Here is a 14,879-nt window from a genome sequence, read left to right on the forward strand (position 1 = left end):
CTAAGACTTAACCCTTGAATTAGTGCTGTGAGGCTTGTAAGATGTGAACTGTTTCCTTGAGGAAGACTTCTTTCTTATAACGTGTGTGCATGAGTGTGTGTGCGCACGTGTGTGCACATGTGTGTGCTCAGTCACTCTGTCGTGTCTGACTCTTTGTGACCCTATGGTCTATTACCCACCAGGCTCCTCTGTCCTCTGATGTTTGTAGGAAGGATTTTCCTATTCTGAATTGAGCTGCTTAAATTTGTGAGCTTCTAATTTTCATTATAGCTGTAATGTTTCTATAATATTTTATTTCTTAAAATATTTTTTTGTTTCTCTTGTCCCTGTGAATATTTGTGACTAAACTTTTGCTTGCCTTTCCCCCACTATTTGGAACCTTCATTTATATAAAATGTCTGAAATAATCAAATTCATAAATGGTACAAAATTTATCAAGTAAATACTAACAGAAGCTACTATTGCTATATTATGCAGAATTGTCTGTAAGATGGAAAGCATTATTATAAATATAAAGAGGATCCCCTTATAATGATAAAAGCTTCAACTTATTAAAAGATGTAATTGTTTAAAATCTGTAATTCCCTAATTACTATATTTCAAACTGTATAAAACAAAAATTGACAGAACTGCAAAGAAAAGAGTCAAACTGATCATCATTGTGAAAGAGATCATGTACTTCTTGGTAATTAATAGAATAAAGGAGCATAAAATAAATTCTCTGTAGATTATTTGAACAGCTGTGTTATATGAATCTGACCTTGTGTGCATACTTATCTAAGGTAATATAGAATGAACACTAGTTTTAAACATCATTTATAAAAACTTATCATATATTATGCCTTAAATCACAACTAATTTCCAAAGTTTAGTAATATACAAAATGTAAGAGATAACAGAAAGACAAGCAGAAAATTTTTTATCTGTTATTAACAGCTATTGCTCCAATTCTAAATAATCTGTGGTACTAGTGAAATAAAAATTAAAACTAATAGTATATGAACTGCAAACAAAGATATACAGAAATCAAGAAATTTAAAAGTTGCTTTTTTGAAAAAAATAAAATTGAAACCAACCTTTGGCATAATTAGCCATGATAAAAAAGACATTGATAAAGCAGTATTTAGGAATATAAAATATGATGTTTTAGATTTTGTAAACATTAAAGATTAAGAAGATAAAAGCTTAAGCTCAAGAGATTAAAGTATAAAACTTTTAGGAAAAAACCTGTGGGAAAATTTTCATAACCTGTATGTGAATGTTCACAATATTTTTGGGTAATAGCCAAAAATTGGAAACAGTCTAAATGTTCATCAACATGTATATCAACAATTTGGGATATATCATAAAATGGAATATTGTTTTAGTGATGAAAAGGAATAAACTCTTGTTAAACAATTTCACATGTTAGCAAAGTAATGCTCAAAATCCTTCAGGCTAAGTATGTGAACCAAGAACCTCCAGATGTTCAAGCTGGATTTAGAAAAGGCAGAGGAACCAGAGATCAAATTGCCAGCATCCACTGGATCATGGAAAAAGCAAGAGAATTCCAGAAAAACATCTACTTCTGCTTTACTGACTATGCCAAAGCCTTTGACTGTGTGGGTCACAACAAAGTGTGGAAAATTCTTCAAGAGATGGGAATAGACCACCTTACCTGCCTCCTGAGAAACCTGTATGCAGGTTAAGAAGCAACAATTAGAACTGGATATGAGAACAATGGACTGGTTCTAAATTGGGAAAGGAGTACATCAAGGCTATATATTGTCACCCTGCTAATTTAACTTGTATGTGGAGTACATCTTGTGAAATGCCAGGCTGGATGAAGCAGAAAGTGGAATAAAGATTGCTGGGACAAATATCAGTAACCTCAAATATGCAGATGATAGAACCCTTATGGCAGAAAGCGAAGAGAAATTAAAGAGCCTCTTGATGAAGGTGAAAGAGGAGAGTGAAAAAACTGGCTTAAAACTCAACATTCAGAAAACAAAGATCATGGCATCTGGTCCCATCACTTCATGCAAATAGATGGGGAAACAATGGAAACAGTGACAGACTAGTTTCTTGGGCTCCAAAATTACTGCAGATGGTGACTGCAGCCATGAAATTAAAAGATGCTTGCTCCCTGGAAGAAAAGCTATGACCAACCTAGATAGCATATTAAAAAGCAGAGACATTACTTTGCCTACAAAGGTCCCTGTAATCAAAGCTATGGTTTTTCCAGTAGTCATGTGTGGATGTGAGATCTGGACAATAAAAAAGGCTGACTGCTGAAGAATTGATGCCTTTGAGCTGTGGTGTTGGAAGACTCTACAGAGTCCTTCGGACTGCAAGGAGATCAAACCAGTCAATCCTAAAGGAAATCAATCCTGAATATTCATTGGAAGGACTGATGTTTGAAGCTGACGCTCCAATACTTTGGCCACCTGATACGAAGAGCTGACTCGTTAGATAAGAGCCTGATGCTGGGAAAGATTGAAGGCAGGAGGAGAAGGGGACAACAGAGAATGAGATGGTTGGATGACATCACCGACTTGATGTATGTGAGTTTGAGCAAGCTCCGGGAGATGGTGAAGAACAGGGAAGCCTGATGTGCTGCAGTCCATGGGGTCTCGAAGAGTCAGACAAGATTGAGCTACTGAACAACAACAAAAATACACCAACAGTGTGATAAATTTTAAATAATCATGCTGAGGGAATGAATCCAGAAGAAAAAAAGTATTTACCATGTGATCCCATTTATATAAAATTTTAGGTAATGCAAGCTAATGTATAGTGACAGAACTTGGATCAGTAGTTTCCAAGGGATTGGGTAGAAGTCAAGGAGGAGCAGTGGGGATGGATTATGAAGGGTGTAAAGAGGAACATGATGAATATTACTTTTTTCCTTAATGGTGATAGTTTCACATACTCAAAATTCAGCAATTTGTGTTCTTTAAACATATCCAGTGTATTATATGTCAGTCATATCTTCAGAAGACTTAAACCTGTTTAGAACAATATGAGAAAGTTAATTGGAACTTAATTTCACTTTTGAACATGGATATAAAAATCTTTAAGACTGATAAAAGTTAGTATAAGCAGCAGGTTTTGCAACTTTTTCTTTCTTTCCTCTTTAAAATTTTCTTACAGCTCTATAGTGTCAACCCTCCTTGCTCTTATGGATGGATTAGACAATAGGGGCGAAATTGTTGTTATTGGTGCTACAAATAGACTTGATTCTATAGATCCTGCTCTTAGGAGACCTGGTCGTTTTGACAGAGAATTTCTTTTCAACCTTCCGGATCAAAAGGTAACAGTTTCTGTTTTCAATATACTAAGATTTATTTCTCATTTGATTATGAAGTGTGTGTGTGTGTGTGTGTGTACACACCAGGCTTCCCTGTTTTTCACCATCTCCCGGAGCTTGTTCAAACTCACATATGTCAAGTCGTATATCTATGAAAGAAAATATTTGTTATAGCATTGGTTTATTTTTGGTAGCTGAATGCCCAGCTTATTGAAGCAATAGCTACCAATTCCAGATTTTTGTCAACTTCTGAGCAAAATTTATCATGATAACTTCCAAGTTCTTTTTGTCTTGGTGCTAGATCCCAGATTCCACACCAAGCCAATAATAATTTTATCTTGGTTATAATTTGCTTTTTCATAATCTGAAGAAACTCAAGTAGCAGTGTTGAGGCAATAAGGACATTCAATTTTAGAAAGTGTTTTTTTTCCCCTGAAAGAAGGCAAATGTGAAAAAAACATTCTGATGTGACTTTTCAGCTGATTATGGATTCTTATACTTAAGTGTTTCTTTTTTTACTGTGGGAGAAAAAGAAATTTAATTTGGGACCAAGATATTAAAATTTTTATTGTGTTATACAGTTAGATTTAAGGTAGAGAATGCTATTTTGAAAGAAAAAAATCAAGGTAAAATTGTTAAAACCTTTGTTTTTTTCAGTGAATTCAATTACTATTCATGGAGATAACCTTGTTCTGTATTAAGTGTGAAAGCATTCATGAACTTATATGACAGTGTGTATTATATCTCTTTACTTAATCAAAAACTTCAACTTCAAACTCTAATGACACTTTATGCATATTAGAACTAAAAGGACCTGAGAAATCTAAATATATAGTTTGTTTAAAAGTTATGGTTATTATAATGCTTTGAAGTTTTTTGTTTATACATTTTCAGATGGTAAAAATGATGTGGAGGAAAGTGAAATTTAGTTTTGAGTTCTAGTCCTAGATCAAGTTCTTTTACCTCTCAGACTATTACATGTCCTAGTTTGTGAAACAAGGATCTCTACTACATAGCTCACAAGGTTATTATGGGAATCAGAGTTAACATGGATGCCAAGCTGCTGTTTATGCTTCTTTTAAAATAAACAGTTGCTTTTCTGGGATATGGTTAGTTGATGAATTTGTTCCATCTGATACATTTTGGGGTTGATGATATTTTATTTGTATTTTTTTCCTTAGGCAAGATTTTATTTATCTGTGCTTTTCTTCTTAGGCAAGAAAACACATTTTACAGATCCATACCAGGGACTGGAATCCAAAATTGTCAGATGCTTTTTTAGGTGAATTGGCTGACAAATGTGTTGGTGAGTGCTACTATTTGAATTTTTGATTGTCATTGTTTGTTCTGCTCAGCCTCCCTTTCCCCTTATATTTGGAATGTGAATGAGTATAGTTACATTTTTGTGCAATAGATGGCTTTGCCTTCAAATGTAAAAAATTATTTTAAGCATTTCACTTGAAGTTTGAACACTTCTAAATTAGAATTTTAGCTGCCATTAGGTGCTTCGATTAACAAAGCTCCGTAGTAATAATGCCTTTCATTGAATGCTGGATTTCCAATCTTATTACAGTGTCTCCTTTTAGAAACTATTCCCTTTCAGAAATTTTACTAAGAAAAATAAGCTTAAACAAGAGGTAAAGATCCATGTATAGGGCAGGAATGTAGTCTTTTACTTCGCAGATTACATGATGGACTCATCTTCATTCTGGTGGTGTAGAAAGAAGTTGAGTGAGAGGAGTCTTCAAAGAAAATACTTAATGACATCTGCTATATTTTCCTAAATGTTAAACTCTCCAAGTTAATGTTAAATTATTCACAGAGTAGAAGATCTTCTACAGAGTGAATGAACACTATTGCCCTAAAAGGATATGGTGAGAGTATTTTATGTGCATACATAGGAGATGGAATTCATAGGTTTTAGAATTCAGGAGTTTGGCACTAATTAGGTCTGAAATAAAAATGAATATAGTATTAAGCAGCTAAATATACACACAGGTATTTTTCTTTCATTCTTTTTCTGTCTTTTGTCTATTTTTCTCTCATTCTCTCAAAAATATAGATTAAAAAAAACCTCTCCATGAACTTTTTAAGCATTATGAAGAAGTTCCCCTAATAAGGCCACCAACAATCAGCAGTCTACTTGGGAAAAGTTTAAAGTTACCAAAACCAAAAAGAACAACTTAGTTAAAAAATCATTGTGGTCCACCATCAAATAATTAAAACTTAAATAGAACATTAGTCCATTCAGTTAGCTACATCCGAATTATCCTCTTCATCCACAGGGACCTCCATCTCCGAAGCAGCATACCTCAGCTTTTGAGCCACAAAGACCTCGACATCTTCTGGTGAGGAGAAAACGTAAATCTCTCCAGCACTACTCCAGTTTAAGCTTTGCCTGGTATAAGAGAGCATGCGCCAAACCCATTTCATGTAAATTTGGCTTGACCTTTGCAAAGCCTTGTGCTGCTTTATGGGAGAGGGTGGTATTTGGTACAAAATCCAGTCTTTGCCCTTTTTGAAAATTTGACCCCTTTTATTTCCTGCTACTTTTATGATATTGTGTTAGAGTACAGATCACAATGGAAAGTATTTGTTGATTGGTCTGTGAATTTGTCACAGAATGATCCTTAACTGAAATAAGCAGAAGTCTTCAGATAATCTTGGAAATTCCCTGAGTAATCTAAAAATTACTTTTTATTACCCTATCTACCATCTGAAATATTATATACTCTAATTCGTCATCCTAAATATTAGATTCTCAGTTTTCTTTTTAATTTCCAAAGACCACTACTTCTCATTTTACCAGGTTATTTATTTTAGCTTTTAATCAGTTTCTTAAGTTAAAAAAATTTTAAGAAATACTTTGTTATAGGACTGAAAAACTTCTCTTGCCTTTTTTGGGGGTGGCGTTGCTGGTTTAGAATCTGCTTATATATATATACTATTTTCTTCCTGGAGAGTGACATAAAAATTATAATTAATTTAATTATAATTAACTGACTTCTGATTTTGTTTATGACATTTATTTCATTTAAGAAACCAATTCACATTAAAAAAAATCAAATGCAAGTCTTCAAACAGGAATGAAATAGCAATACACTTTAAATTCATTATGAAGTTACCACTTATATATCCCAAAGATGTTTTAACATGTATGGGTTCAATAGAGTGAAATTTATGCCTAACAAAAGAATAAGCAGGTTTCTGATGAAGAACCGAAAACATAGTTGACCTTTTGTTAGAGGTTATGGATTTGGTAACTTTTATCTTGAAATGAATTCCCAAGTACTTGGAGGTTTGCATGCTTCATAGGTGTGATTTTTAGTAGTCTTCAAGTAATTTCGGTATCCAGAACATGTGCATAAATAGTAGGAGCTTAAAGTTAATGAAGATCTTCTATCTAATCATATTTGTCTATTCATTTTCACTAAGAAGGTTTAAGCAATGAAAGGGTATCTGTCAATGAGGCATCTTAGCTTGTGGACCTTCACTGTTTGGTATTTTACTTAAAAAGTAGCTTCATAAAATTTTATTGCCTTTCCTAGTTTATAGCCTCTTTGAATAGTTTATACTTTCAGTCTTTCAGACAAATCTCCATCTTAACAGTACTCACAGTGCTTTTTGTGTGTGTGTCTAAGATATGTGTGTTTATCAGACTATTAGAATTGTAATGGTAGAACTGGTATAGTTATGGAATTCTTTATGGAAGGAATATTGATATTTTCTCTAATACCAACTTTTAACTTTCAAAAGAGGCTATATTTCAGTATTTCTAGAATAGTCATATCATCTATTTTCTAAACCAAGACCCTTTGAGAGTGAAAAAATATGCTGTTTAGGCAAGCGGCCTAAACCAGGACATGTGATCACACTTAATATAACCTATTTAGCCTAGTTATGATGTTTTAGAGTCTAGTAAGGGAAGTGTATAAAGTATTGCTACAGTCCATGGGGTTGCAAGAGTCAGACATGACTTAGTGACTAAACAAAAGGAAAATACATTATTAACTCAGTAGTTCTCAATTTTTTTGAGAACTGGTATGACTGGTATGATATTACTGGTTTATGATATTAAACCACCACTTAGTGATTCTGATTCACTAAGTTTGTTGGTAACCTATTTTTGATTCATTTTCATTGTTTATTCAGAAGACTAGTCAAGGTTGACAACCACAGATATAAACTAGTAATTCTCATTCATGAACAAATATAATGAAGATAAATCCTGTAATTTATAGTCTATTGGTTATGATAATCCATGTGAAAAATTTTTTTTTCAAGTAAAACTTTATTACTAATGATGAAATTCAAACTTTCAAGAAAAAAATTAGAATTTTTTTTTTTAACAAAATGGATTATAAGCCACACAGCAGTTCTCAAAGGGTGCTGTATGACTTATATTTGTCACTGTGAGCTGACAGCTTGCTAACACTTAAAAGACTATAGTGATGAGACTATAGTGTGGTGATATTAAAAAATGTGATTTTTGGTATTGTTAATAAAATGTGTCAGTATAAAAACAACCATATAATTTAGGGAAGAAAATTTACTTCTTTACATGGAATCTATTTTAGTTGATAAACTCTAAAGTTATCTTTAATAAGTTAAGAAAAAATAAACAGTAGATTTCTAATTATATTATTAACATATTATGTCAAACACAAATGTTGTGGGCAACATTTACTGTATAAAATAACTTTTAGTGACTTTTTTCTGTTCTGCATTGTTATGAGCATTTTTTTTCTTTTTTAACTTAGACTTTTAGCACTTAAAAATTGGATCATATAGGATGTTCATTAACTGTATATACTTTTAAAGAAGTAAAAGGAGTGTGGTTTATATTTTTTGAAGGTGGTTGTTTATTCTTTACTTCCTCTGAAATGGATTGTTTGATTAACTTTATGTCTGAGCTAGTGTTCTACAGTTATTTTGTTGAACTAATGTTACAGATATGTATGGAACAGGAAAAGATAGTTTTTTTTGGGGGTGGTGTTCATTCTTTAAGAAGTAGAAAATAAAATGAGAGAGTGATGGTGTGATCACTCACTTACAGCTAGATATCCTGGAGTGCGAAGTCAAGTGATGCCTTAGGAAGCATCACTATGAACAAAGCTAGTGGAGGTTGTGGAATTCCAGCTGAGCTATTTCAAATGCTAAAAGATGCTGCTGTGAAAGCACTGCACTCAATATGCCAGCAAATTTGGAAAACTCAGCAGTGGCCACAGGACCCGAAAAAGTCAGTTTTCATTCCAGTCCCAAAGAAAGGCAACGCCAAAGAATGCTCAAACTACCGCACAATTGCACTCATCTCACATGCTAGTAAAGTAATGCTCAAAATTCTCCAAATAAGGCTTCAACAGTACGTGAACTGAGAACTTCCAGATGTTCAGGCTGGATTTAGAAAAGGCAGAGGAACCAGAGATCAAATTGCCAGCATCCATTGGATCATAGAAAAAGCAAGACAGTTCCAGAAAAACATCTATTTCTGCTTTATTGACTACACTAAAGTCTTTGACTGTGTGGATCACAACAAAGTGTGGAAAATTCTTCAAGAGATGGGAATAGACCACCTTACCTGCCTCCTGAGAAACCTGTATGCAGGTCAAGAGGCAGCATTTAGAACTTGACATGGAACAACTAACTGGTTCCAAATTGGGAAAGGAGTGTGTCAAGGCTAATATATTGTCACCCTGCTTATTTAACTTCTATGCAGAGTACATCGTGTGAAATGCTGGGCTGGGTGAAGCACAAGCTGGAATCAAGATTGTTGGGAGAAATATCAATAACCTCAGACCACCCTTATGGCAGAAAGTGAAGAGAAACTAAAGAGCCTCTTGGTGAAAGTGAAAGAGGAAAGTGAAAAAACTGGCTTAAAACTCAGCATTCAAAAAACAAAGATCATGGCATCTGGTTCTATCACTTCATGCAAATAGATGGGGGAACAATGGAAACCGTGACAGACTTTATTTTCTTGGGCTCCAAAATCACTGCAGATGGTGACTGCAGCTATGAAATTAAAAGACGCTTGCTCCTTGAAAGAAAAGCTATGACCAACCTAGACAGCATATTAAAAAACAGAGATATTACTTTGCTTACAAAGTTTCATATAGTCAAAGCTATGGTTTATCCAGTAATCAGGTATGGATGTGAGAGTTGGACCATAAAGAAAGCTGAGTGCCAAAGAATTGATGCTTTTGAACTGTGGTGCTGGAGAAGACTCTTGAGAGTCCCTTGGACTGCTAGGAGATCAAACCAATCAATCCTAAAGGAACTGAATATTCATTGGAAGGACTGATGCTGAAGCTGAACCTCCAATACTTTGGCCACCTGATACGAAGAACTGCCTCATTGGAAAAGACTCTGATGCTGCCAAAGATTGAAGGTGAGAGGAGAAGGGGACGATAGAGGATGAGATGGTTGGAAGGCATCACCGACTAGATGGATATGAGTTTGAGCAAGCTCCAGGAGTTGGTGAAGGACAGGGAAGCCTGGCGTGCTGCAGTCCATGGGGTTGCAACGACACTACTGAGCGGCTGAACTGAATTGAATAGTAAACTTGTTTTTTTTCTGAGGAATTTTTGGGAAATTGATTGCTGCCATGGGACAATGTCAAAGCTTCATCTGCTTATCCTTTTCTAAATTAAATTCTCATAGGTCATAGTAAGTTTTCCTCTGCCTCTTAATAAATGTTTGTTTTAATAATATAATACTTAATAATTTTAGTTGAAATTTTTACTCCCAGTACATTGGTTTAATACTAAAAGAGCTTAAATTTCTTGAGGGAAAAAAAAAAAGAAGCCTAGTAGATATGATTCATCGTTCCCCCTTTCCTGTAATACATGGTAACTTAACAGTTTTATGTGTCCAGACTATAACCTTGCTGTTACTCTTTTCTCTTTTCATTCATTCTTTCACTCAGGAAATTATTGGATATCTATTGAATGCCAGGCCAGACATTGTTCTTGGTATTTGAGATAAACAGTGAACAAGACAAATAATCTAGAGGTCATTTTCTAGTTGGAGAAGGCACATAATAAAAATATTAGGTAAATGATAAAGTGATAAGTGCTGTGGAAAAAGGAGAGCAGGGTAAAGAGTTTTCTGTTGTGTGTAGGACTTAATTAAGGTGATCTTTACTGATAATAGGGATATAGTTTATTATAGATGTGTGAGTCAGTTTGATTTATATGGTTTTGTTCCTTAATGTTCTTTTTCTGCTAGTTAACCTGGGACTATTTCTTCTCTGCTTTTAGTGTTTCTATCTAATCACCATCTTAATTTCAGTACTTAAGTGTTCTACAAGGTCATTGTAAGATATAAAATGAACTAAATCTGATAATACTCCTGGAAGAGCTTAGGGACTAATGTTCTGTAACTTGTTTGAGTGGTTCCCCCTGCTGGCGTAATTGACAAAGGTGGCCAAATGTAGATTTAATTGGTAATGTAAAAAACCAACCATGACTAGTTTGAGTTTTCTCCTTTGTTTTATGTTAAAGACCTAACAGTTCATATATTTTTCTATGTATTTGTTGCTCAAATGAATGAAATGGCTGACTTCACTGGCAGCTTGATCAGTTATTTAACTTGATGATCACTTAAATATGGGTAATGGATGATGCCTCATGTCTCTGTAGCCCTTTGAACTAGATTATTAATCACTTTAAGCTAAAAGTAAATATAAAAAGGAAATTAATGTGAAAAATTGAAGAATTCTCATTCCTTTTAATGCCTTTTGAATTATCAGAGATGCTTACAACTTTATAGTTTTGGGGATACTTAGATATTAACCTGCTTCTACCTTGCACTCAGAGTTGGTAGTAGAATAGCTCTGATTTCGAAGTTTCTGCTTATGTATACTACTTTGTACTGCTCCATTATAGATGTTTGAAATTAGTAATATTAGAAAAATTTATGGAAAACTAATGCCTTAAGGACTAAACTGACGATTAGGAATATTGATGAAGGATTGATATGACGTTATTTTTCTTAAAACCTTTCTTGAAGAAAGATGTACATTATAATCAGTGGTTTTGGCACAAAAATATATGACTTCTTTTAATGTCATTAGTTTATGTATTTGTTAACATATTCAAAGCATTTTTAGTTAATAAACGGTTTTATTAAATGTTTTTAAAGGGTCATTTTTCATTTTGATAGTAAAATTGCCCATAATAACTGATTTAGTATTAGTTTTTTGGATAAAGATGTACATATTTGCAAAATATAATTGGTACTTGGAAAAGTGGACTTACCTTTGTTATCCTTTTCCTTTTGTGCATTAGGCTATTGCGGAGCTGATATCAAGGCCCTGTGCACTGAAGCTGCCCTGATTGCCCTGCGGAGGCGCTATCCCCAGATCTATGCTAGCAGTCATAAACTGCAGCTAGATGTTTCCTCAATCGTGCTCAACGCCCAAGATTTTTACCATGCAATGCAGAATATTGTGCCTGCTTCCCAGCGTGCTGTCATGTCTTCGGGACATGCACTGTCTCCCATCATAAAACCACTGCTGGAAAGAAGCTTCAACAACATCCTAGCTGTCCTGCAAAAAGTGTTTCCTCATGCTGAGATTAGCCAGAGTGACAAGAAAGAAGGTAGTATAAATTCTCTTTTCATATTGTTAAAATGATAAGTATGGGCATAAGTAAATAAATTGAATATCCCTATAAAAGTATTTGTGTGTTACTCTTTTATATTTGCCATGAATATAGGAGATATATCTATTTCATTTGCCACTGTATTCTAGACCTAGCATACAGTAGTTGCCTACTCAGTGTGTATAAGAATAATGAATGGATATTTGTTTTTGTTTGTTCACTCTTGGGACTATCTGACTATCTTAATATAGGAGTGCTACCATCTTTAGGAAAGTTAACGTAATAGTATTGGTTTACATTTCTCTTATTATTATAAAGTGCTTACATAAATTGTCATTTATTAATCCTCATAACAGTCCTGTGGGGTAGGTACTCTTACTCTATCAAAAATGAAGATATTCACTTATATAGGGTCACTTAGTAAGTTCTAGGTGTTTCTCAAACCCAGGGAGCCCAACTCCAGAGGCAGTGCTCTTAACCATGTTGTTATAATGTCCCTCTGGATTCAGCTCATCATATTGCTATTATTGGCACAGCACTCCGTAGTGTGTGCTGATGGAGTGTAGTTTATCAGTGAGGGAGTAAAGTAGAACCTGATTATAGATGGTCTTGAATTCTGGCCTCATGATTGTAGTTTGGATTTGAGAAAAAAATAGAAAGCTACTTTAAAAAATGTTATTTATAGGAAAACTTTAGGTTTGTATGCTAATCAAAGTAAAGCCCATGAACTTTGAAGACAGTAATTTTTAAAAATTGTCTTAATTTTTTTTTGTAGTTTGCACTGTATAGAAAATTGTTAGTGAATTATTTTTACATTGTAACTGTTATATAGAGTAAATATCATCAGTAATCAATGAATTTTGCTGTTATAAATATATTTTTCAGGAACTTTATTTTTTAGAAACTTTATTTTTCAGAAACTTTATTTTTTAGGGTAGATTCTCTTGAAATATCACATTGATTACTTGATTTCTTAAATTTGTCAAATGAGAGTAGATACTATGTATGAGCCATCTACTCTGCCATGAACTGTACATTTCTTGTCTCTGATTTTGTAATCGAGAATCTGTATATTTTCCCTAATTTTTTTAAAATTAAAAAAAAATGTTGCCTTTAGAAAACCATAAAAATCTACCTTCTCTTCTGAGAGATTATAACTTCTTTATTTCCATTTGAGAAATTTGTTATGACATTATTAGCTATGTTTTCTTACTGCTTTTTTCCCCATAAGTATTAAGTATGCTTTAGATCCTTTTTTTTCTTCATATGCCAGTGGAAGGAATAAATCACTTTGATTATTAATAATATTTTTTAGTTATTTAGGTATATTATTCTGGATTATTTTGGTCTTTAATATTTTTCTTAGTAAGTGTCCTTGTATATGAATTATCAATCAAATTGTACTTAATTATTTGATTAATGTTTATAGTATTAGTCATGTTCAATATTTGACTTCAATATTTGACTCTGTCTACCAGCACAATTCATGATCTCATTTTAGAAAGCATACCTCTTTTTTTCCTTGTTTTCTTTGGGGAAGGATATGATTTCTGTCGATTTTAATTTCCTCCCATTTCTCCTATACATGTAGCATTGCTTTTTGTTGAATGAATTGACACTTTAGTTAAGTATGTATGAATTACAGCTATAATACTTTAGGTTGTAGTCTAGGTAAATTTTTAAGTATGGCACTCTCAATAGGAATTTTAGTTCCAGTTGTTCATTGAGCAGTAACTTAAGACCCATAAAGAGACTAATGTTATTTGAATGAGTGCGTTTTCTAAGATTGGCTTTTTTGCCACTAAATTCCTGAGTCCCTTCTTAACTAGACTAGATTTTCCTTGAAATATGTGTGTGTATGCCATGTGAGAAAAATAAAGGTCAATTTATTCCTCGTTGCTTTTGTAAGAACTGGGCCATACTTCAATTACTCTATTAATTAAACCATTTTATATTAAATGTACTGGTTTTGGTAAAAATTAACTTAGAGATTCTTAGTAAGCAGGTGAGAACTTTATGAGAGTGCCATTTCTTTTCCAGACTTGTAGTTATTCTCCAAAAATGTATCTCATAATACTTCAGTAGTCTGTAAAGGTGAAATAATTACATTGGTTCCATTTATAACTTACTCAAAATACTGTAGTTTGTCAATTTGCCTGGTCAGTTTGTGTTGTTTGATGCATAACTTGTTACTGCCACTTGTTTTTTTAATCAGTTTTCCTTAGCTTTGGTAGGTCAGTAATATTAAATGACTTCTTAAGCCTCATAATCTTTGTGTTCTTTTTAAAACAGATATAGAAACTTTGATTTTAGATGACAGTGACGATGAGAATGCTTTATCAATTTTTGAGACAAGTTGTCACTCAGGATCACCAAAGAAACAGTCATCAGCTGCTGCTGTACATAAACCTTACCTTCATTTTACAATGTAAGCAATTTATATCAAATTTCTTTCAACTTAGAGTAATTTTTACTACTTTATGGTTAGAATTGCAGTATATTTTTACTTATGGTTATAACCTTGAGGACTTTTTTTTTTCTGTTGTTTGGACATAATTCTGGAAAATTTATATTGTGCTTTTGTTTTTGTGTGGTAGTAATTTGGCTTATTGGTCAACTAAAGATATTTTTCCTTAAACCGATTGTGGGATTCTTTTTTTTTTTTTTCAGTAGGGTAGAAGGAAGTCAATCCATGTCCCCAGTATTCTTGCTTTTCATTTCAACTGAATGGAAATGAAATATTTACTGTGATCTAGAGTATTTTGATTGTAATAAGTTTCACATGATAATTTAAGACTCTAGGGTACTAGAGATTTTGAGTTAGAAATTGCTTAGTAATTAAATCAATAACTTTCTGATTGTCAAAAACCTCATTAGTTTACACTTTCTAATTTAGATTATGTTTTTTCTATTTACCTTTACTTATAGTAAAGCAGCTTTTGCTATACACTTCAGTAGGTAAACAATTTTAGTGCTAATGTAATTTTAAA

At 33.2% G+C, this 14,879-nt stretch overlaps 1 protein-coding gene across 4 annotated transcripts in view; it reads left to right on the forward strand.

The window, feature by feature from the left end:
• The window catches only part of ATAD2B (ATPase family AAA domain containing 2B), a 129,189-nt gene that overhangs the window by 50,992 nt on the left and 63,318 nt on the right, over window positions 1–14,879 (forward strand). For all 4 annotated transcript variants that reach the window (XM_040224537.1, XM_040224538.1, XM_040224539.1 and 1 more), the window contains 4 exons: window positions 3,133–3,292; window positions 4,505–4,595; window positions 11,575–11,886; window positions 14,182–14,317. In XM_040224537.1, the coding sequence (XP_040080471.1) occupies window positions 3,133–3,292; window positions 4,505–4,595; window positions 11,575–11,886; window positions 14,182–14,317 (699 nt within the window). The remainder of the gene's footprint in view (window positions 1–3,132; window positions 3,293–4,504; window positions 4,596–11,574; window positions 11,887–14,181; window positions 14,318–14,879) is intronic.

This window comes from Oryx dammah, unplaced genomic scaffold, assembly GCF_014754425.2.
Source record: "Oryx dammah isolate SB20612 unplaced genomic scaffold, SCBI_Odam_1.1 HiC_scaffold_25, whole genome shotgun sequence".
Taxonomy (NCBI): domain Eukaryota; kingdom Metazoa; phylum Chordata; class Mammalia; order Artiodactyla; family Bovidae; genus Oryx; species Oryx dammah.